At 46.5% G+C, this 25,144-nt stretch overlaps 1 protein-coding gene across 2 annotated transcripts in view; it reads left to right on the top strand.

The window, feature by feature from the left end:
• Positions 1–25,144, top strand: part of fmn2b (formin 2b) — a 583,001-nt gene that overhangs the window by 101,834 nt on the left and 456,023 nt on the right. For both annotated transcript variants that reach the window (XM_085980275.1, XM_085980276.1), the window contains exon 3: positions 13,670–13,845. In XM_085980275.1, coding sequence (XP_085836401.1) covers positions 13,670–13,845 — 176 coding nt within the window. The remainder of the gene's footprint in view (positions 1–13,669; positions 13,846–25,144) is intronic.

Raw genomic sequence — 25,144 nt, forward strand, 5'->3', positions numbered from 1 at the left:
TCTCTGGGGTAGAAAATTCCAAAGATTCACAACCCTCAGAAGAAATTCCTCCTTATCTCTGTCTTAAATGGGTGACCCCTTATTCTGAAACTATGTCCCCGAGTTCGAGATTCCTCCATGAGGGGAAACATCCTCCCTGCATCTACCTTGTCAAGTCCCCTCAGAATCTTTTATGTTTCAATAAGATAATTTCTCATTCTTCTAAACTCCAATGAGAATAGGCACAACCTGCTCAACCCTTCATAAGACAACCCCTTCTTCTCCAGAACCAACCTAGTGAACCTTTTTCTGAACTGCCTCCAATGCAAGTATATCCCTCCTTTAAATAAGGAGACCAAAACTGCATGCAGTACTCCAGGTGTGGTCTCACCAACAGTTGTAGCAAGACTTTTTTTATTCATTGATGGGATGTGGGCGTCGCTGGCTGGCTAGGCCTGCATTTAGTGCTCATCCCTAATTGCCCTTGAGAAGATGGTGGTGAGCTGCCTTCTTGAACCGCTGCAGTCCATATGGTGTAGGTACACCCACAATGCTGTTAGGAAGGGAGTTCTAGGATTTTGGCCCAGCGACACTGAAGGAGCAGTGATACAGGTCCAAGTCAGGATGGTGTGTGGCTTGGAGGGGAACTTGTAGGTGGTGATGTTCCCATGCGTCTGCTGCCCTTGTCCTTCTAAGTGGTAGAGGTCGCGGGTTTGGAAGGTGCTGTTGAAGGAGCTTTGGCGAGTTGCTGCAGTGCATCTTGTAGGTGGTACACACTGCAGCCACAGTGCACCAGTGGAGGAGGGAGTGAATGTTGAAGGTGGATGGCGTGCCAATCAAGCGGGCTGCTTTATCCTGAATGGTGTCGAGCTTCTTGAGTGTTGTTGGAGTTGCACTCATCCAGGCAAGTGGAGAGTATTCCATCACACTCCTGACTTGTGCCTTGTAGATGGTGGAAAGGCTTTGGGGAGTCAGGAGGTGAGACACTTGCCGCAGAATTCCCAGCCTCTGGCCTGCTCTTGTAGCCACAGTATTTATATGGCTGGCCCAGTTCAGTTTCTGATCAATGGTAACCCCCAGGATGTTGATAGTGGGGGATTCAGCGATGGTAATGCCATTGAATGTCAAGGGGAGATGGTTAGAGTCTTGCTTGTTGGCGATGGTCATTGCCTGGCACTTGTGTGGTGCGAATGTTACCTACCTTTTTATACTCCATCCACCTAAGCAATATTCCATTTGCCTTCCTAATTACTTGCTGTACCTGCATGTTAACTGTGTTTCATCTGTACCGCAGCATTCTGTAGTCTCTCTCAATTTAAAAAATAATTTGCTTTTTATTTTTCCTACCAAGTGGATAACCTCACATTTTCCCACATTATATTCCAACTGCCAAATTTTTGCCCACTCACTTAACCTTTGCAGACTCTGTGTCCTCCTCACAACTTGCTTTCCCACCTATCTTTATCAACAATTTGGCTGCAGTACACTCAGCCCCTTCATCCAAGTCATTAATATAGATTGTAAATAGTTGAGGCCCCAGCACTGATCCCTGCGGCACTCCACTAGTTAGTTTGCCAACCTGAAAATGACCCATTTATCCCGACTCTCTTTTCTGTTAGTTAGCCAATCCTCTATCCATGCTAATATATTACCCCCAACACCATGAGCTCTTATCTTGTGCAGTAACCTTTTTATGTGGCACTTTATCGAATGCCTTCTGGAAATCCAAATACACTACATCTACTGGTCCCCCTTTATCCACCCTGCTCGTTACATCCTCAAAGAACTCTAATAGATTTGTCAAACACAAAACCAGGAAGCCATTCTATTGAAGTTTGGCCATGTTTCAAGTAATTTATTTACAGGCTTTCTATCTCTCCTAACTTATAAGTGGGTCTGTTTTGCAAAGCATCCTGTCCCTTGTTGGAGTAAAGTGCTTCTGTCTGTCAGGCTCTCTTAAAGGTGAGACTGTATTTCAAATAGAATTATGGAGACAATAATCAAACATTTTTGATGTGATAGTTAGATATGGCATTGTCCATAGATAGGAACACTATTACCAAAATGGATCTGGCAGCTACTTCCCTTCTGAGAAGCATTTGTCCATTTAATTTCCCAGGCAAGGTCAGCAACAAGAGCCAGTCAAAGGAACTCCACTATTTCACCCTTTCATCATCTGGTTCAAAGCTGCTGTTACTTGGACTGAGTTGAACTCTTCCTGTTACTGTTAACTTCACTAAATAATTCTCTCTTCTTTCTCTCTTTCTCTCTTTCTCTCTCTCTTTCTTTCTCTCTCTCTCTCTCTCTTTCTCTCTCTCTCTTTCTCTCTCTCTTTCTTAATAAACCAGCTTTGTAGTTTATGAAAGTGGTATGATTGATATGTAACTGGGGATGAATTTAATATGCATGAAATGGAATCCTACAAGTAATCCAAAAGCAAAAAAGTGAGCCTGTTGTTTGCCTAGGGTGCAATGTCCCAGGCATTTATTTAAAAAAAAATTTAAAAAAAATTATTCATTCCTGGGATGTGGGCATTGCTGACGAGGCCAGCATTTATTGCCCATCCCTAATTGCCCTTGAGAAGGTGGTGGTGAGCCGCCGCCTTGAACCGTTGCAGTCCACGTAGTGAAGGTACTCCCACAATACTGTTGGGGTGAGAATTCCAGGATTTTGAGCCAGCGACTATGAAGGAGCGGTGATATATTTCCAAGTCACAATGGTGTGTAATTTGATGGGGAACTTGGAGGTGATGGTGTTCCCATGCACCTGCTGCCCTTGTCCTTCTAGGTGGTAGAGGTCGCGAGTTTGGGAGGTGCTGCCGAAGAAGTCTTGGCGAGTTGCTGCAGTGCATCTTGTAGATGGTACACACTGCAACCATGGTATGCCGGTGGTGGAGAATGGGGTGCCAATCAAGCGGACTGCTTTGTCCTGGATGATGTTGAGCTGCTTGTGTTGTTGGAGCTAATCTCATCCAGGCAAGTGGAGTATTTCATCACACTCCTTACTTGTGCCTTGTAGATGGTGGAAAGGCTTTGGGGAGTCAGGAGGTGAGACACTCGCCGCAGAATAACCAGCCTCTGACCTGCTCTTGTTGCCACAGTATTTGTGGCTGGTCCAGTAAGTTTCTGGTCAATGGTGACCCCCCAGGATGTTGAGGATGGGTGCTTCGGTGATAGTACTGCTGTTGATTGTCAAGGGGCAGTGTTTACACTCTCACTTGTTGGAGATAGTCATTGCCTGGCACTATGTGGCGTGACTGTTACGTGCCACTTATCAGCCCAAGCCTGAATGTCATCCAGGTCTTGCTGTAAGGTTCATTATTTGAGGAGTTGCGAATGGAACGCAACACTGTACAATCATCAGCGAACATCCCCACTTCTGACCTTATGATGGAGGGAAGGTCAATGATGAGGCAGCTGAAGATGGTTGGATCTAAGCCACTGCCCTGAGGAACTCCTGCGGCTGAGATGATCGACCTTCAACCACCACAACAACCATCTTCCTTTGTCAGGTATGACCCCAGACAGTGGAGAGTTAGCCCCACGATTCCCATTGACTTCAGTTTTACTAGGGCTCCTTGATGCCACACTCGGTCAAATGCTGCCTTGACGTCAAGGGCAGTCACTCTGACTTCTCCTCTGGAATTCAGCTGTGTTTCCCTGTTTTGGACCATGGCTGTAATGAGGTCTGGAGCCGAGTGGTCCTGACGGAACCCAAACTGGGCATCAGTGAGCAGGTTATTGGTGAGTAAGTGCCGCTTGATGATTGAGAGTAGACTGATGGGGTGGTAATTGGCCGGATTGGATTTGTCCTGTTCTTTTGTGGACAGGGCATATCTGGGCAGTTTTCTACATTGTCGGATTGATGCCAGTGTTGTAGCTGTACTGGAACAGCTTGGCTAGAGATGCAGCTAGTTTTGGAGCACAAGTCTTTAGCACGACAGCCGGCATATTGTCAGGGTCCATAACCTTTGCTGTATCCAATGTGCGCAGCTGTTTCTGGATATCCCATGGACTGAATCGAATTGGCTAAAGACTGGCTTCTGTGATGGTGGGGACCTTTTTTGGAGGAGGCCGATATGGATCATCCACTCTGCACTTCTGGCTGAAGATGGTTGCAAGTGCTTCAACCTCGTCTTTTTTGCACTTGTGTGCTGGGCTCGGCCATCATTGAGGATGGGGATATTCATGGAGCCTCCTCCTCCCGTTAGTTGTTTAATTGTCCATCACCATTCACGACTGGATGTGGCAGGATTGCAGAGCTTTGATCTGATCCGGTGATTGTGGAATCGCTTAGGCCTGTCTATAGCATGCTGCTTCTGCTTTTTAGCATGCATGTAGTCCTGTGTTGCAGCTTCCTCAGGTTGGCACTGCATTTTTAGGTTTGCCTGGTGCTGCTCCTGGCATGCTCTTCTACACTCCTTATTGAACCAGGGTTGGTTCCCTGTCTTGATGGTAATGGTAGAGTGAGGGATATGCCGGGCCATGAGGTTACAGATTGCGGTGGAATACAATTCTGCTGCTGCCGATGGCCCACAGTGCCTCATGGATGCCCAGTTTTGAGCTGTTAGATCTGTTCTGAATCAATCCCATTTACTGTAGTGGTAATGCCACACAACACGATGGAGTGTGTCCTCAGTGTGAAGACGGGACTTTGTCTCCACAATGACTGCGGTGGTCACTACTACCAATGTTGTCATGGACAGCTGCATCTGCGACTGGTAGATTGGTGAGGACGAGGTTAAGTAGGTTTTTCCCTCGTGTTGGTTCTCTCTCCACCTATCGCAGGCCTAGTCTGGCAGCTATATCCTTTAGGACTCTGCCAGCTCGGTCAGTAGTGGCGCTACCGAGCCACTCTTGATGGACATTGAAGTCCCCCACCCAGAGTACATTCTGTGCCCTTGCTACTCTCGGTGCTTCTTCCAAGTGGTGGAGTACTGATTCATCAGCTGAGGGAGGGTGATCGGTGGTAATCAGCAGAAGGTTTCCATGTCCATGCTTGAGCTGAAGCCATGAGACTTCATGGGGTCTGGCGTCAATGTTGAGGACTCCCAGGGCCACTCCCTCCTGACTGTACTGCCACCCCGAGTGGGTCTGTCCTGCCGGTGGGACTGGACATACCCAGTGATGGTGATGGTGATGGAGGAGTTTGAGACATTGGCTGAAAGGTATGATTCTGTGAGTATGACTATGTCAGGCTGTTGCTAGACTAGTCTGTGGGACAGCTCTCCCAATTTTGGCACAAGTCCCCAGATGTTGGTGAGTACTTTGCAGGGTTGTCTGGGCTGGGTGTGCCGTTGTCATGTCTGAAGCTGGTGCCTCGGTCGATGACGGGTGGTCTGTCCAGTTTTATTTTTCGTAGTGGTTTGTTACAACTGAGTGGCTTGCTAGGCCATTTCAGAGGGCAGTCGAGAGTCAACCACATGGCTGTGGGTCTGGAGTCACATAGGTCAGACCAGGTAAGGGTGGCAGATTTCCTTCCCTAAAGGACTAGTGAACCTGATGAGTTTTTAATGACAATCTGAGTTTCATGGTCACCATTACTGATACTAGCTTTTAATTCCAGACTTATTTAATTAACTGAATTTAAATAAATTCCCCAGCTGCCGTGGTGGGATTTGAACTTGCATCTCCGGATCATTAGTCCAGGCCTCTGGGGTGCTAGAGGAGTGGACTAGGGTGTCTCGGAGGGAGCGGTCCCTACAGAATGCTGAAAGGGGAGAGGATGATGTGTTTGGTGGTGGGATCACGTTGGAGATGGCGGAGGATGATCTGTTGAATGTGGAGGCTGGTGGGGTGAAAAGTGAGGACAAGGGGAACCCTATCATGGTTCTGGGAGGGAGGGGCAGGGGTGAGGGCAGAAGTGCGGGAGATAGAATGGACCCGGTCGAGGGCCGTGTCAACCATGGTAGAGGGGAATCCTCAGTTGAGGAAAAAGGAAGACCTGTCAGAAGCACTAGTGTGGAAGGTGGCATCGTCGGAGCAGATGCAGCAAGTTGGACATTGCAATTTGGAAAAAAAAATGTTTGTCTTAAATTTGCAATCTCTATTGATAGGCCACCAGTTAAATGTTTCTGCTCCACCCTGCAAAAATCTGAAATACTGTGTAAAATCTCTATCCCATGATCTTGACTGACAAATGATGTTTTTGTAGGATAGAAATTGTAAATGATGCCTGCTTTTGAAGTGTCACCACTGTTACGTAGGGACATGTGATTGCTCACTCACGCACAAGTTAACTCGTGGTGTTGGTTGCAGGAGCAATCTGCATCCAGCAATGTTACTGCCTTGAGAGAAAGCTATCAGCAGTTTGTAAGAATTAGGAGCAGGCCCCTCGAGTCTGCTCCACCATTCAGTAAGATCATGGCTGACCTTCAACCTCAACTCCACATTCCCGCCTTTTTTTCCAGAGACAAAATCACTAACATAAAACGGCTAGTGACAAATATTTTAAAATGAGTCGTCACTTCCTCTGGTCCATATGTTAATGACACACGAGATATATTCAAGTATTTTGTATTACAGTGCATGCACATCACTTATTAGTATCAACTGGCCAGGCCTGTCTCAGCCAACACACAATTCCCCTTTTGGATTGAGAAGATTTATAGTATGTCCAACCAGAGGCAAGAATAACATTGGGGTCAAGATAGACATCAGAATTGAAATGAGCAGGTGCTTTGTATATTATTCACTGATGTTCAAGCACTGAATCTGCACGGTTGGAACACACTCCAGTGAGGGAAACCATATCAAAATTATTTTGGAATGAAGACAACATCTGTCAGATTGAGAAAAGAGACTCTGGAAAAGTGCAATGGCTTTCACTTTGAGGATTCCCTTCAAATTAAAGCAACTTGTTTCCTTAGGAGTGTGTTGAGGATATTTAGTCAAAGGACCCTCTAAGAATAGAGTATGCAAACATTCTTTTTCCTCGGGCCATAGAAATGAGAGTTTTGTGGCGTACCAATCACAGAAAGGACACAATCCGCTTTTCGGTCCGTAGACTATAAATCAGGCGTCATGCCTTTAAGAAGGATCACACCTTTTAAGAAACTCGATCTGCAACATAGTTAAGCCCAGAGCGGGGGAGGGGCAGTTGAAGCTGTGGACTGATGAAAAGCCGTCAGACTTGGTGTAAGCTCTGACACCTTTTTGTGTTCAACATGTGGCCTCAACAATTAAACCTTTTCTGTTGAACCTCTCCGAGTTCAGTATTTTTTGCTAGGAGTACGTAGACTCCTACATTGGTGACTCCGACGCTCAGGACGACTCCTAAGCGTAACCATGGCTGACACAAACGCAGTTTCTGTGAAGCTGCTGGAGTTCTGGGAGAACCTAGCCACTGCCTGGTTCCTTCAAGCCGAATCGCAATTCCGACTCCGCGGCATCACCCCCGACGCAACGATGTACGACTACCTCCTCGCCTCCCTGGGCAGCTCCACAATCACGAAAGCCTGGACAACACTACAAAACCCTTTGGAGGAAGGCAAGTACGCACATCTCAAGGCCGCGCTCCTTAAAAAATTCACAGCCTCCCAATTTTTGCGCAACTGCCACCTCCTCGACCTCCTGGGCCTCGGTGACTCCACGCCATCAGACTTGCTCTCACACATGCTTGCTCTGAACGACGAGAAACCGCCCGGCTCCCTCTTCCGCACGCTCTTTATCCGCCAACTACCTCCCAGCATCCGCCCGGCGATCGTGGCATCCAGCCTCACGGACCTCAAGGTCCTGCCCGCCGGCTCCAACCACGCCGTCACCCCCGACCTGGCCTCCACAGCGTTGGCGCACGCTCCACCCTCTATCGCTCGGCCACGAGGCCCCCCAGGCCCCCAAGCCCTCCGACCCAGGGCTACTGCTACTTCCATACCCGGTTCGGTGCACGGGCACGCCGCTGCAGCCATCCCTGCACGTTTCCAACTGCCCCCACACCGGCCTACACGATGGCCGTGGGGCAAGCAGGCGCGCTGCTGTACGTTACGGACAGCGCCTCCGGACGCCGTTTCCTATGCGACACAGGCGTGCAGCGCAGCATCATCCCCGCGTCCGCCCTCGAGATCCAGCGAGGCGGCCCTGCGCTGGCTGCCGCCAACGGCACCGACATCCGGACGTACAGCACCCGCACCGTCGCCATCGACCGCGCAGGCCACCGCTACCACTGGGAGTTTATCACAGCCAAGGTGCTCTCCCCGCTCCTCGGTGCGGGTTTCCTGTGCGCCCACGGCCTGTTGGCTGACAAGCCTCGGCGCCGCCTCGTGGACATGAACATCATGTCACCTATCCCGGGCGCCATTGCCGCCCCCCCCCCCCCCAACCCGCCGAAATGGCGTGGCAGTGCCGTGCCCGCTCAACGGACGACTACTCGGCACTTTTGGTTGAGTTCCCAGCCCTCACCAACCCGACCTTCTCTGCAAAAGTTGCTAAGCACGGGGTAGAACACTTCATCCCCACCGGTGTATGCCCACGCCTGTAGGCTGGACCCGGCCAAGCTGGAGATCGCGCGGGCAGAGTTCGCCACAATGGAACAGCTCGGCATCATCCCCCGCTCCAACAGCCCCTGGGCCTCCCCACTCCACATCGTCACGAAACCCGATGGGGGATGGCGCCCCTGTGGGGACTACCGGCGCCTAAACGATGCCACCATGCCGGATCGGTACCCCATACCGCACATTCAAGACTTCTCGGCTAGACTGGTCGGCCGCTCAGTCTTCTCAAGTCGACCTGGTGCGCGGTTACCATCAGGTGCCAGTCCACCCCACGGACGTTCCCAAGACGGCCATAATCACCCCTTTTGGACTATATTCGAGTTCCTCCGAATGCCCTTCGGCCTCAAACGCATCCCAGGCCTTGCAGCGGCTCATGGACTCGGTCCTCCGGGACCTGAAGTTCCTCTTTGTCTACCTGGATGACATCCTGGTAGCTAGTTCCTCCAAGCAGGAACACATCGAGCACCTCCGCACCCTGTTCCAGCGGCTCAGTGAGCACGGGCTCATCATCAGCCCAGCCAAGTGCCAATTCGGCCTCAGCAGGATTGAATTCCTCGGCCACCACATCACGCAGGACGGAGCCATTCCCCTGCCCGCCAAGGTGCAAGCCGTCCAGCAGTTCCCCCGGCCTACCACATCAAAGGCCTCCAGGAGTTCTTGGGGATGATCAACTTTTACAACCGCTTCATTCCCGGAGCGGCCTCCCTCATGCGGCCCCTATACGAAGCCCTCCGGGGTAAGAAAGACAGAATGGCGATCGAGTGGTCAGCAGACATGTTGACCTCTTTCGACTCGACCAAAAAGGCGCTCGCCGATGCCACCATGCTCGCTCACCCACAGCCCAACGCCAGGGTGGCCCTCACCACTGACGCCTCCGACCACGCGGTCGGCGCCATGTACGAACAGTGGGTCGACGGGGCCTGGCAACCGCTGGCCTTTTTCAGCTGCCAACTTCGCCCCTCGGAGGCCAAATACAGCGCCTTTGACCGCGAGCGCTCGCACTGTACCTGGCAGTCTGCCATTTTAGATTTCTTCTGGAGGGCCGCCCCTTCACCGCGTTTGTCGACCACAAACCCCTGACATTCGCGATGGCGAAATCTGCGGACCCATGGTCAGCCAGGCAACAACGCCAGCTGCCGCGGTGTCTGAATTCACCACGGACATCAGGCACGTCTCCGGTCGAGACAACGTGGTGGCCGACTGCCTATCCCTCCACGGCGCCCACCTGGCAGTGGACTATGCTCAACTGGCAGCGGAGCAACACACCAACCCCAATCTGCTCTCTGCACCCACAACCCTCCTAGGGCTGCGACTGACCGACGTCGCCTGCGGCCCGTCCGCCGTCAGTCAAATGTGACACCTCCTTGGCGCAACCCCGCCCCGTAGTCCCGGCGTCCTGGCGAAAACGGGTGTTCGACATCGTCCACGGCCTCGCACCCCGGCACCCGCGCGTCCATTAGACTGGTGGCCAACCGATTTGTCTGGCGCGGCCTGCGCAAAGATGTGCGTGTCTGGTCCAGATCCTGCATAGCTTGCCAGCGTGCCAAAATCCACCAGCACGTCAAAGCCCCACTCGAGGAGTTCACCGTGCCAGAAAGAAGGTTTGACAACGTCCACATCGACCTCGTCGGCCCCCTGCTGCCATCACAAGGTCACACGCCCCTGCTGACAATCGTGGACCGTACCACCCGCTGGCCCGAGGCCACTCCACTGACGTCCACCACCACCGCCGACATCGCGAGGGCGTTCATCGGTACCTGGGTCGCTCGGTTCGGCGTCCCCTCCGACATGACGTCGGATAGAGGCCCGCAGTTCACCTCTGATCTGTGGGCCGCCATCGCCCGAAACCTCGGGGTGTCCGTTCACCGCACCACGGCTTACCACCCCCAAGCCAACGGACTGTGCGAGTGATTCCACAGGTCCATGAAGGCGTCCCTCCGCGCCAGCCTCGGATGAGGCTTGGATCGACCGCCTCCCGTGGGTGCTACTTGGCCTACGCTCCGCGGTCAAGGAAGACCTGCAAGCCTCGGTGGCAGAACTCGTGTACGGCCAGCCGCTGCGCGTACCTGGAGAGTTCCTGCCCACCGCCATGACCCCCTGGTCGGCTGACCAGCAACGCCGCGCTTTCGGTAACTGAGCACAACAGTTCGCTCCGGTACCCACCGGCCGGCACGGCGAACCAGCAACCCGCGTACCACCTAGCCTGCACATGGCCAAATTTGTTTTCGTGCGCCATGACGCCCACCGAGGACCTCTACGGCCCCCATACGACGGACCCTACAAGGTACTCCAGATGGGGAACAAGTTCTTCCTCCTCGAAGTGGGCGGCAGAACTGACAAGGTGTCGGTCAACCGGCTCAAGCTGGTGCACCTAGAGCCCGACGAACCCGTTCAAGTGGGCCAACCCCCACCGCGGGGCAGACCGCCTAAGAGCCCGATGCGTCCGACCGCCCCACTCCCGACACCAACCGCCAAGAGCCGTTCCGGCCGTGCCATCAAGCCGCCACGCCAGTTCGTACACTCCCTACTAGCGGATTCTGGGGGGAGCTGTGTGGCGTACTGATCACAGAAAGGACACAATCTGCTTTTCGGTCCGTAGACTATAAATCGGGCGTCACGCCTTTAAGAAGGATCACACCTTTAAGAAACTCGATCTGCAACATAGTTGAGCCCAGAGCGGGGGAGGGGCAGTCGAAGCTGTGGACTGATGAAAAGCAGTCCGACTTGGTGTAAGCTCTGACGCCTTTTTGTGTTCAACATGTGGGCTCAACAATTAAACCTTTTCTGTTGAACCTCTGAGTTCAGTATTTTTTGCTAGGAGTACGTAGACTCCTACAGTTTGACATTTTGGTCTCTGACTACACGGACTTTTGATTGATCCCGCATCCCTTGGTCCTCAGCTATTTCATTGTGGGGGACAAAAGTCCAAGTTGGCCAACTGTCTACAGATCATCCAGTAAAGCTGGCTTGCTGTAGCCTACACTGGTGCAATTTTCATACGAGAATCAGGAAATTCTACAAGCGATATTGGGTTTAATAGCCGTGGAATACATGATTAGTATAAAGATCTTTGTTGGGCCTGACTTTGTCATCCAAGGATTGTTGGCAGTGGCATCCTTTCTGACGTACAGGTTACTACACATCCACTGTTAAATGGACAACGGTTTGCATCTGCAGAAGGCATCCAAACCAACCATTCAGCAAGTCATCGAATTACTTGTATTTGTGTTCAGCTGAGCAAATCGCAAATGTATTAAACACAGAACCTGTTATTCATAGCAGTCCACATCTGCCTAGAGAAGAGGTATCTTGCTGCCATTGGGTAAGGTTGAGCTTGGCTCTGGTAAATCAAACAGAGGAAGCTAGCCATTTAATTTCTGATAAAATTATTTGTAGTTTTTGCTTTTTTTTTGGCCTAATGAGGTATAGACCTTTTCTTTGTAGTTATTTGTATCCTTCAGGACATAAATTGCAGTGAATCCAGACCTTGCTGTGTACAAATTAGCTGCCATGTTTCCTACATTTCAATAGTATTTCATTGGCTGTAAAGTACTTTGGGACGTCCTGAGGCTGTGTAAGGTGCTATATAAATGCAATTTCTTCCTCTCCCACTGGGTCTTGCAGACAATTTTGTTGAGGGACAAAGGTGGCTCATTATGTTTACACTGTACCATCTGAACCTCGAGGGGCTATAAAGTTTGGAGATGAGTTGGAGGCATTGGATTTGGGGAAGGAGCCTCACAGAAGGGTTCATGCAAAATGTAAACATGCCAATGCTGATGAAACAATAACATCTTGACAGCCTTCGGAAGAAAGTCGCATCTGATTAGGCAGCTGTAACTCAGTTAGGTCTGATGTTCTAGCTGAGTGAAGGGTTGATTTGCTGATTTCCTTCTAAGTTCAGAGCATATGATCTGAAGGAAGGGTGTTTTTGCTTTTGTTTGCACTATTTTCATCTCTTATACAAAGAGATACAGCAGTTGAAACAAAATTGCAAGATAGTGACAGAGGTCACCCAAAATTGCATAAATCTCAACAATTAAAATGGCTTCTAATTGACTGACTTTCAGGAGTTACACTTAAAGTATTTTAAACACAAAGCCAGTTATTTCTTGCTTTATTCTGACTTCCAATTGACTTTAAGATCTCCCTAATTAATTTAGTGTTGCACCAATTAAGAGACGCACCAGTTTGAACACAGCTGCTCCTCAGCATCAGACTACCATGTATTACATGGCATGTACTTGTCTTGCTCAAACAGTGTAGCTTCCACCTTACTGTGAACAATGTCACAAGAGCTGTGAATATGTATTGAATCATGTTAGATAGTTAGACAACCCCCAGTTCCCAGTTTAAACCCATGTGAGGTACGGCATCAATTTGTCATTCACAGCAATTAAAATCTGTTATTAATCCTGCTGCATTCTAATATCCAGTCCTGGCATTAATAGGCCAGTGCATTAATAGGCCAGTTACACTCTGCAGTTTCTTTGCACTAATACAAACTGCGTAGTCCCCTGAATCAAATTTAGGTAGGTGGCATAAAACCATTTTTGAGGGAGTCCCGCCTCCTTTCAGCTTCACAGTAGCTTCGGTACAATTGTAGCCAGTGTGAAGCAAAAGTTTATAAAATGGACTTCCTTGGAAAAAGGTAAGACTTAATTTGCAGGCCGCTCAATGTTAGTAGCGAGTGGTTGCCCTGTTGGCTCTAACGTTAAAATGCAATTGAACATGTAGGGCATTGAGCATGGTTTCATGCATCAATGGTACAATTACACGAGCTAGAGAATGATATGGATCCAGTAATAAAATGATCTCCTGTATGTGGTATATACTAATGTCCAAAGATCTGACTTTTTTTCCCCTTTTCCATCTCAAAAAATGGTTCTCGTGCTAGGTTCTACATTATGTAAAAAGTTGTTTTCATGTGCTGAGACATCAATAAAAGTGGAATATTTCGATGGTGGAAAGCATTATTGAGTTTATGTTCACTTGTTGAATGACCAACTAATCTACTGAAGGCTGTAGCACTTGTGCCTTTTGATGCTTTTTGCAACTTAAATGGAGGCAGCATACAACTGGTCATCCAGTAACCTCTACAAGAGTTTATCTTGCAAATTCGGCAGATAAATTAGTGCTCCTTACTGTTCATAAGACTTTTAAATGTTTCTCTGAACATGTGCTTCAATTTTTTATTTACAGGAAGAACCTTACTTGAAAAGCTTTTTGGGCAACAGGAAAATGTGCAGCTTGCAGGCGAACATGAAGCGGAAAAGCTTTGCTGTCGTATTCTGGCCATGGGTTTGCTACTTCCATTTGGGGACTGCTTCAGAGAACAATTTTGTGGACAAGTCCCGCAAACCGGCACCAAGTTTGACGTGAGTTTCTTTTCATTCCTGTAAGATTCTTGCTGAATCCAGTCTTCTCTGAATTAAAGTTGCCTGGGAATTTCGTTCCGAAATTGTGGTGTTGAGGGGGGAGGGGGGAGGGGGAGCTCAGAAGCTGCCATATCTGCAAATTACTGATTGAAACGTATGAGCTATGATTTTTTAAATGTGTGGTAGTGATTTACAAATCAAGAACTTGCTGCTGTGTGCGTATCTCTGCATATGTATAATGGGGTTGTCAACCCTCCAGGATTATCCTGACCTCTCCAGCAATTGAAGGTTAATCTCCTGGACACTGCGGCAAGCAACCCTGGGAGAAAAATCCTAGGAATAAAAGAAATTGTGTTTTTTTTTCATTGGCTTTGAACACTTTTTTTCCTTTTGTGAGTTATAAAAGTATTGAAGATGGGGTGGGGGGGGGGCCGCGGGGGGAAGAAGGCTGTTTGACTGACTGGGAGGGGGGCAGCTGGAGGCACGAGGTCATGTGGTAAAACCTGCAGGAATAAGTTCCACCACAGTTGGCAACCCTAATGTACAATGATGAGCTTTTCTTCACTTGCCAGATTGGGAGTTGATTTTAGCTAGGAGTTTGAATGAGACCATGATTGCTTTTTTTAACTTTGTGAATTATGCCTAATATATCTGTGGAAGCGGACTCGTGACTGGCTCATTGATGGCGTATACCAGGGCTGAGGACTATGTGGGAGTAGTGCTTAAATAATTAAGCTAATATGAGTTGGAATGTGAACTACTTAAAATGTGCTTGATAGCTAGAAAATGTGATTGCTAATGGTCATTATGGGATGGGAGTTAGAAGCATTTCTGTTTGTAGTGGAAAATTGATTCTAAACTGAAGCTTCTATAAGCTATTTTCCCAACGATTTGCTGACTATATAAACAAGGGTGATAATGTGAAGTCTTAACCGGCATTTATGCAAAGCTGAAGTCTGGCACTTATCAAAAGCATTATTCCCGATCTCTAGGTGGAATTGGTCGACCAGTTTCCATTTAGACCATGTTGTCCGTATTGAAATCAGTATTTGTAGGGAAATGGTGTTAGGGAAATTGACGGGATTGAAGGCCGATAAATCCCCAGGGCCTGATAATCTACATCCTAGGGTACTTAAGGAAGTGGCCCTAGAAATAGTAGATGCATTGCTGGTCATCTTCCAAAATTCTATTTACTCCGGAATAGTTCCCATGGATTGGAGGGTAGCTAATGTAACCCCACTATTTAAAAAAGGTGGTAGAGAGAAAACGGGGAATTATCGACTGGTAAGCCTGACATCGGTAGTGGGGAAAATGCTAGAGTCCATTATAAAAGATGTAATCGCAGAGCGCTTGGAAAACAGTGACGGGATCGGACAAAGTCAACATGGATTTACAAAAGGTAAATCGTGCTTGACTAATCTACTGGAATTTTTTGAGGATGTAACTGGTAGAATAGATGAGGGAGAACCAGTGGATGTGGTGTATTTGGACTTTCAGAAGGCTTTCGATAAGGTCCCGCATAAGAGATTGGCGTGCAAAGTTAAAGCACATGGGATTGGGGGTAAGGTACTGACTTGGATAGAGAACTGGTTGGCAGACAGGAAGCAGAGTCTGAATAAATGTTTTTTTTTTCCAAGTGGCAGGCAGTGACTAGTGGGGTACTGCAGGGTACCCCAGCTATTCACAATATATATTAATGATCTAGACGAGGGAACTAGATGTAATATCTCCAAGTTTGCAGACGACACAAAGCTGGGTGGGCGTGTGTGCTGTGAGGAGGATGCAGAGAAACTCCAGTATGATTTTGGACAAGTTGGGTGATTGGGCAGATGCAGTATAATGTGGATAAATGCGAGGTTATCCATTTTGGTGGCAAAAAACAGGAAGACAGATTATTATCTGAACGGCAATAGATTGGGAAAAGGGGAAGTGCAACGAGACCTGGGTGTCCTTGTGCACCAGTCGCTGAAGGTAAGCATGCAGGTGCAGCAGGTGGTTAAGAAGGCAAATGGTATGTTGGCCTTCATAGCAAGAGGATTCGAGTACAGGAGCAAGGATGTCTTGCTGCAGTTGTACAGGGCCTTGGTGAGACCACACCTTGAGTATTGTGTGCAGTTTTTGTCGCCTTATCTGAGGAAGGATGTTCTTGCCATGGAGGGAGTGCAGCGAAGATTCACCAGACTGATACCTGGGATGGCAGGAATGACGTATGAAGAGAGATTGGGTCGATTAGGCTTATATTTGCTAGAGTTTAGAAGAATGAGGGGATCTCATTGAAACTTATAAAATTCTAACAGGACTAGACAGACTAGATGCAGGAAGGATGTTCCTGATGGCAGGGGAGTCCAGAACCAGGGGTCATAGTCTAAGGATAAGGGGTAAGCCATTTAGAACTGAGATGAGGAGGAATTTCTCCATCCAGAGAGTGGTGAACCTGTGGAATTCTCTACCACAGAAGGCAGTTGAGGCCAACTTATTAAATATATTCAAGAAGGAGTTAGATATATTTCTTAAGGCTAAAGGGATCAAGGGATACGGGGAGAAATCAGGGACAGGGTTCTGAGTTTGGATGATCAGCCATGATCTCATTCGATGGCGGAGCAGGCTCGAGGGGCCGAATGGCCTACTCCTGCTCCTATCTTCTATGTTTCTATGTCAAATTGTCATGAATTAGAGTCCAGCAATTCACAGGTGTGCTCAGCCAGTTCACTAGCCCATATTTAATTGTGTGAGCAAATTTTCTTACAAACTGATCAATCAGCTAAAACTCTCGGCGCCACCAGCTCCATTATTTTTAAGTCTTAAGTGGCAGCGGTTTGAAAACTGGCGAGAATTCAGCAAAATCGTGATCGCCATTGTTTTCAGCTGTGCGGGGAGGGAGCTTTGAAAATTAGCTTCCAGTCGGAGTGGTGCGAATGACCGAGGGGAAAAAATGGAACACCGAGTGACAGCCTAAGTAATTTACTTCATAATTTTCCCCTTTCCTTTGCACCCTTCAAGGGTCTCGCCAGTGCAGATGTGCCATATCCAGTCCCCAGGAAAATCTGGGTCAACAGCACAAATGTCACGCTATGGCCTGTACAATGTTTGATATGTAGCTCAGCTGCACTAGTGCTAGAATTAAAAGTTGGTGTTCTGGGCCTGAGGCAAACTAAATGTATGTATCTGCTTGATTGTAACTATGGACAGTTCAAAAGAGGGGGAAAGTATTGACTATGAAGTTGAGCTAATAGCAATTGCCAATCTACAAATCATGCAAGTGCTATTGAAACCTAATTCTATTCATTACCCTTTCTCACGTGCTAATAAAGCAGAACAAGGTTGACCAAAGTCTATTGCAGAGGCAAGGGGTAAATATTTACAACAGAAATTGCTGGAAAAACTCAGCAGGTCAGGCAACATCCGTGGAGAGAAATTTGAGTTGACGTTTAAGAAGGGTTTCGACCCGAAATGTCAACTCAAATTTCTCTCCACGGATGTTGCCTGACCACTTGAGTTTTTCCAGCAATTTCTGTTGTTATTTCGGATTTCCAGCATCTGCAGTATTTTGCTATCGTAATTATTTACGTTGTGCTTATTTTCTCTGCTGCCATGCTGGGCAGCTGTGACAAACGCCATGTAGCACCCATTCATATTTCAGGACGAGGCCACTGTAACTTAATTTTCTTACGGGATGTTGAAGCACAAGGAAGGCACTTTCCATTTTAAGAAAATTAAGTTCCCTTGGTATGCAGGCAAGGGTAACAAATAAAATGGGGTTTCAGCAACACTTCATGATATGTAGATTGACCGTTACTATTGGGTACATGTTACTGTTACTCTCTAATAAATGCATTTTCCCCTTTTTTTTTGAACTATCCATAATTCAAGCCAGGTAGGAGCAATTGGGGTCAGCTGGAACTATTGACATCTTTTTATTCTATTCACTAAACTGGTCCTAACTTTTAACAAAAGGCAAAGTGTGGTGAGGATGCTGGAAGTACTCAGCAGGTCAGTCAGAATCTGTAGTGAGAATTGATAGTCACGTGTTAATATCACTTCTGCCATTTTACTATCTCTTGTGCTCCACTTAAGCACTTGACAGGTCATTATTTCTTTCCTGTGTGTGGTTGCATTGTGGCATTTTTTTTCTGTCACTCTTTTTTCTGTTTTTTTTTAAATGCTGTTCATCATAAGTTCCCACTCTGATCACTGTCCATCCCTGAAATGTCTTGTTGGTGCTCTCCACAGATGTTGACAGACCGGAGTGTTTCTAGCTTTTTCTGTTTCTGGTCCTAACTTGTGTAGTGGCAATCTGATTAGGATGTCAATGGAAGCTTGCACCTTGACCTTCTGACTGTATACCCCAGGGTAACCCATTCACTTGAAATGGGTTAGTGTTGGCATCACAAGTGGAAAAGTAGTCCTCGGTATACAGGTGCGAAGGCAAATAACAAGACTGTATGGACTTGAGCGATTCCCAAACTGCCTTTGGTGTCATTTATGCATGATCTGGGATATCTTTCACTTTCCTTTTTGTACGTAGAGCCCTGGGTTTAACATGGCCATTAAATCTTTCACTTTCCCCTCCTTTCCCCCCCCCCCCCCCCCCCCCCCAGTCCCCAAGTGTGTCCTGGGGATGTGTCCAAATGTACACAAGGTACTGTATCAAATACAGCACTGTAAGGAAGGGAGAGAAAACCTGAGGAAATAGTGTAGGGGTTGGTGTTTGGGGTCAGCTTCACCTCTGACTTATGAGCAGTTCGAATCGCTCCCACTCCCTTGGTTCTAGACCTTGGACTTATTTGGGGGTTGTGATAAAAGTGCAGCAGACAACTGAATTTTGGCGCAAGAACTTTGATTTTTATTTGAGAAAGCAAATACAACACAATAATAACACTAATAAAATGGGGAAACACTTCAACATACACGAGGGATAAATTACAGTAGACCAATCTCTCTTCCCCTCCCAATCCCACCTTGACAGCTAAGTTTGGCTCTGAAGGACCAGGGATAATGCACACTAAAACGACTCCTTGACAGTTGAGCTAGTTCGCGATTTTGGGTTTCGCTAGATGTGTCAGTTGGGGCCTGCCGTACCCCGGACGCGGTAGAGGACTTCACCTGCATATTTGGTCAGTCTTCGTGAGTCCGCTGATGCGGTAGGGTGCATATTGGATCTATCAGGTGAGTGCCCAATTTTCTTTGGTTAGAAATAGGGCCTAGAGTCTCTTGAATAAAATCTTACCTAGGGGTAAGTCAGGATAGTTTGTAGAGTGGAAAAGACTTGCGAATCTTCGGTTTCTTCCGAGTTGATTTTCCGTTGGTCGCGGTGGCCCAGTATTACCCGGTTGGCTGAAGGTAGTATTCGGTAGGTTGTTTCGTGGGGCCCTTGGTGCCGCGAGGTGTCGACGGTGTGTTACTACTACTTCTTCGAGATGCTTGCTCCTTGATCTTGATGTTACTCGATGATGGCTCTCCTTGTGGTTGAACTTCGTGAACGTACCCTTAACAGTTGAATAGGCCTCCAATTATACTAATCAAGGCCTGCTAATCTATGCGCCAAATCAGTTTAGGTTTATTGTTGGATTTTGGCAGGCTCGTTAACATTGAGTTGTGTAAATTGTTTAAGCGGTTTCCGGATGGTTTCCTGAGTTGAAATAGTTTAAAAATGTGAGAAGTAGTTTCGGGATGGTTTTCCTGAGCTGTTGAGCTCTTATTTAATTGTAGTGAATTGTCCTCAAGCTTTGAGTTTCCTGTGGGGCCTGAGATTCTTTGTAGGTTGGCGAAACGATTTGTTTTATTCATGATTTTGATGGGTTCTGTGAGGCTGTTCTTCCGTGGGCCTATTGTTAGCATGTAAAATTTCTTGATAGGGGCTGAGTGACGTTTACAGTTCCCCCAGACAGTTTGACTACCTCGTATACTCACTGTCTACTACAGAGGTGGATCCCAAATTCTGCAGCAGCCTTTTCCCAAACATGCCTGAATATGTCCTTTTAAAATGCCAAGTCTGTTTCTGACCTTGAATCTCCTTGTTAGGCCCAACATGCCCATTTATCACTCCTGAAGTTTTTAGCAAGAGTCCAAAGCCATTTTTAATAGGTTTTTTTTTCTTTCGTATTGGGGGATCTGTTAATTTTGAGAATCCTACAGTAGTTAGGAAATCTGAAATGATGCAACTTAGTCCAAGAGTCCAATATCTTTATTTTTAAAAACAAATTACTTGTTCTAATTTAATGGTCTTCTGTTTGCAGCTTTTTTCTCATCACGCCAGTCCCTACTTTATCCTACAGGAAAAGCCTCCTGTACAGGTTCCATTTGTCTTGAGAGGAGGAAAAAAAATAGCCGGTTGTGGGCTGACCTGTAGTTTTCCACATTGAGTAAGGATGCGCTCTGGCTCCAGCACCACTAGAAAAGGTGGGATAGCTGAACTGGATGACTGCTTTGAGAAAAGGCGTTTTCAAAATCCCTATAGTGTGCTGTCAAGTACAGTGGGTTGATCTGCATTGTCATAATTAGCTCAACGCGTAGCTACAGCCAAAGCCTTTGCTTGAGGTTGGAGATAATGGTCTAGAAATTTGTTTCTGGTGACAGCGCAAGACAGGCTATCCGATTGGCTGCCCGTTATAGGCAGCGCCTGCTGTTCGGTTCTATTGACTGCAGTGGAGCTGAATATCGGGCGCTGTGTATAACGGCCGGCCGATCAGATAATGCGCTACCGCCAGAAATAAATTTCTAGGCCAATGTTTTGAGCTATCAATAATCCACTATGGAAGGTACTCTGTTCTTTGGGAATGTATGGCTGGGGATTTTGAGGTTCCTGCTAGACTAAATACCAGAACTTCCTTTCCTATGACAAAGTGGAAAGCACTGTACTCGGCTTCAAAAACAGCCAGCAAGTCTTAGCAGCTATGCCCAGAGTAACATCAACCTGCCAAGTCATGAAATTTCTATATAAGAAGGGACTTGCGCTCGCTTTCCCTGACTCCTCCCCTGGAGATCTGCCACAGAGGTACTTTATGATGCAAGGCAGCACCGCAATAGCCCTCCTCAACAAATTCAAGCTTCACAAATGAACTCTCTTCACATCGTGATTCTTAACATATTTTGTAGCGAAGAGGTCGTCCAGAAATGGACCTCCTGTTGGCAGTTGTTTCTTTTAAAAAGCTAAGATTCTGTTCCAGAAGCTCAGGCTTCAGGGTTATGTTGGTCTCTGTGGTCTGTTGATTTCTGCAATGGGAAGTTTAATCCTTTCCTTAATTTGTTGTCGTAAGATCATTAAGATCCAGAATTTTTTTTATGACTCCTTTATCGATGAGAAAAGCTTTGGTTCTCCTGAGTTCAGATCCACCCTTTTGGAGGCTGCAAAGCAGGATTTATTGACACAAATGGAGGACTAAATATGGCACAATGACTCAAAGCTTCCAATCGACAGCCTGGTTTTTGAGAAGATGAGCCTTACTGAGGGTTTGCTGCTGTCGCTGGTTCTAATGGTACTGTCGGAACTGTTTTGAGCTCTGAATTTGCGTGATTGTGAGCTGTTTGCATTGATGACCATTATTTTGCCAGTACTTGTTTAACACAGGACTTGGTGAACTTCTTTACTGCCATGTAATGTTCAGTGTGTGAATAAGGTTGCTCATAAAGTCAGACATTTCCATTTTTGAAGGTCGACATTATGAAGTAGAAAATGTTTTTCAACTAGTGATGGGATCACAAGCCGAGGTTTCTGTTTTGTCAAACATTGTAATTTGCACTACATGTGTGGCATCAGTGTGAACTTATTTCACCCCCTGGAGGAGGAAGTCTCACTTAGCTTTTCTCTGGAGTTAAGCCAGGCATCAAGTACCTTTTTTTAAAATTCCAGATGCCAGGTATATGTTCTCTCTATTGTGACTTTAGAACTCTGCAGCAAGTTTACATTAACCATAAATTGTCAGTTAAGCATTTAATAACATAACTCCAAAACCAGGATAGCCATTTTACTGGTACAACTAATAAAATAATATGGTTATGAAGCACAGATGTCTGTCTTTCAGATAGATCTGAGTTCAAGCTTTAGTTCATCTATAACTTGAAAGCAAGGCTGTTCTCTGCTAGTACTCCATCATGGTGAGACACCTCTGTTTGGACAGAGAGGATTATGTGGGAGAGGGAAGGGATGAAAATGTTATATAGCAAGCCCAAGTAGGCCTCTGCTGGCCAATTAATAGCCATAAAGACTCGAGACATCTCAAATGTAGGAAACGACTTGTCATTGCGCAGCTGCTGTGGAAATGAAAATTAGGAATCAAAATGAATGTGCGAACAAAGCTGCAATTCTAAAGGGAGGTGCTTTGTATTTGAGTTGCTTGGGGCCATCGTTTTTAACTGTGTCCCATCTGTCGAGCCAAGAATAAAATGGTAACTATATGCTGTGAAGTAGATGTTTAATCAAGCTGGGATTTGTGATGTCTTGCATTCACTGATCCATCTGCATGAAAATCTACACCCAATGCCAATTTAGAAAGCAGCTTTGGCCATTCATACACATTTGTGCTTAGGACATTTACTTGACCAAACCCAGTCTATTGAAATTGGAGATAGCATTTAGTATGTAGTTGTAGAATAGGTGCAGTGTATAATGAAATGTATGCAACCTTGTGCTATGCAGCTTGTTTTATATCTTAAACTAATTACTTTGAAGAATAAAGAAAATGAGTTACTTGGAGGTTTAATTTACTCTTAACACAATAAGTATGCTTTTTTTTTTTAACCTGCTGGCAGTTCAGAGCTTTACTTGAGTGTGCTTTGAGGGAAGATGCATTAAAAAATAACTGAGGGACCAGTCAGAGTGATCCTGAGAAAGAAAGACGTGCATTTGTAAAGCGCCTTTCACGACCACCGGATGTCCCAAAGCACTTTACAACCAATGAAGCACTTTTTGAAGTGTAGTCATTGTTGTAATGTAGGAAACATGACTGCCAATTTGCGCACTGCAAGCTCCCACAAAGAGCAATGTGATATTGACAAGATCATCTGTTTTAGTGATGTTGATTTGAGGGTGACTATTGGTCAGGACACCGGGAATAACTCCCCTGCTCCTCTTCGATATATGCCATAGGATCTTTTATGTCTACCCGAGAGAGCAGACGGGAACTTTGTTTAAAGTCTCATCCGAAGCAGCCGCTCATTAACTGCTACTTAATGGGATCAGACTTGCAAAAGTTGTGGTGTATGTGCCTATTTTTTCCCGATCATTCTGCTTTTTTCTAATAAAAATGAGAAGGAAATAATTGCTGGAGTGTTTCTTGCTGTCTCCAAGTGGCTTAGCCCCAGTTAAGAAATTGTCTGCGCCCTGACTCGTAGAACAAATCGATAACTTTTCAAACTGAAGGTGACCAATTTATCATGAGGAATTAAAGGGGAGAAAATTGTAGGGCTATGGGGGAAAGCGTAGGGGTGTGTAACTAAGTAGATAGCTCTTTCAAAGAACCGCCACAGACATGATGGGCTGAATGGCCTCCTGTGCTGTAAGCTTCTGTAGTGTATTTCAACAATTTGGGGGGGGGGGGGTGAGAGATGTTAAAGAATAGAAATTTTATCCCATTGCACATGGAAAAAATGCAATGAAGTGTTGAAAAGTAAAATTGTAAATGCTGGAAATCTGAAATGAAAGCTATATCGTGGAGATACACAGCAGGTCTGTCAACATCTGAAATGTAACTCATTCTCTTATCAGATGCGGAACAGTTTCCTGAGCATTTCTGGTATTTTCTGCAATTTTCAATACTTCAGTTATCCCTGTCTTGGAAATATTTTTACAAGCTTGGGTACGCATGCATGATTATTGTGTACTTGGTACTATTACGCACTAACTAATAAGAAAGTGATGAAGCATGCAAGTATTCTTTAACTGGTAGTAGCTGTAGCCAAGTCCCGCGCTCGGTTCAAAATTAGTCCTTTCAAAATATCACAATACGTGATCAGGTCTGTTCAGATATTTAGTTTAGGCATCAAATTGTAATGCCTATATTGTAAGGAAAAGTCAGATTTCCTCATGCCTTGAATTACAAGTCATGTCTTTTCAAATGCAGTAAGTGGGCCATTTTCCTTTTCTAATCTGCATTTGCTACCTTTCACATGCTGTGTTCAAGGTAATGTGCCCTGCTCCCAACAATGAATTAATCCTAAATAACAACAGAAAATGCTGGAAATTTCTCTCCACGGATGTTGCCTGACTTGCTGAGTTTTTCCAGCATTTTCTGTTGTTATTTCGGATTTCCAACATCTGCAGTATTTTGCTATCGTACTAATGAATTAATCCTGATTGCAGTAAGTTGCTTGGTGACCAGAATTCCTGCTATGTCTTCTAATTTGTTGGCTATTGGAAATATCATAAGCTAAACCTGGTTTGTATAGACTAACTTGTAGTGTATGTAACCTGTACCACCTTAAGAAACTACCTTAAGGTGATGAACTACTTTCTGATGGCTCCTGTATATTGTAGTACCGGTGGTGACCACACCGGTGTATAAAGTCTGTGGAGCAGTTTGTATTTCAGTTCAGCCCTGACCCTCAATTACTAAAGACCTGTAAGTATTCTGTTGTCTGTGTCCAGTTATTCAGCATAACTACATTTGGAAAACACAGACTCAACAGTGGCGACGAGTCTGATCGTACCTAGCGGCAGTTTTGCATCCAAGGAAGCTTCGTCCTCAGAACGGGCGTCAAAGGGGCATCCGCCCTCATCATCCTGCTGAGCACCGCATCGCACGGGAGGCATCGAGAACCCGGTTTGGATTTGCTGGCCACGAAGTCCACCATCAGCAACAGGCAGTGATCATCCCTGGGAGGCGCGAACGGCAACAGCGCGGTAATCGCCGTTTTAGTCGGCGGGGGAAGAAGATAAGCGCGGGAAAAGCCGCCAAGCGTGGGAAGCCGCCATTTTGGAAAAATAAATAAAATAAAGGAAACTCAACAAGATGCCAATAACGGGTAACATCACTGCTTTTGATAGCGATGTAGAAGATTGGGCCACTTATGTGGAACGCGTTGAAGTTTACTGTACAGCGAATGAGGTACCGGCGGATAAGAAAGCACTAACCATATTAAACTCGATGGGTGCGAAGACGTACGGGTTATTAAGGCACCTTGTAACACCAGATAAACCGGTAGGAAAGAGTTTCGCTGAGATTGTTACTATCCTGCAAGAGCATTTAAACCCCACGCCACTGCTGATAGCGGAACGATTTAAATTTTACAAAAGAATTTAGCTTAAAGAGGAAAGCAACGCTGAATTCTTAATTGAACTGCGCAAGTTATCAAAGTACTGTCA

This window comes from Somniosus microcephalus, chromosome 3, assembly GCF_052327205.1.
Source record: "Somniosus microcephalus isolate GS21.2 chromosome 3, FLI_Smic_1.0, whole genome shotgun sequence".
Taxonomy (NCBI): Eukaryota; Metazoa; Chordata; class Chondrichthyes; order Squaliformes; family Somniosidae; genus Somniosus; species Somniosus microcephalus.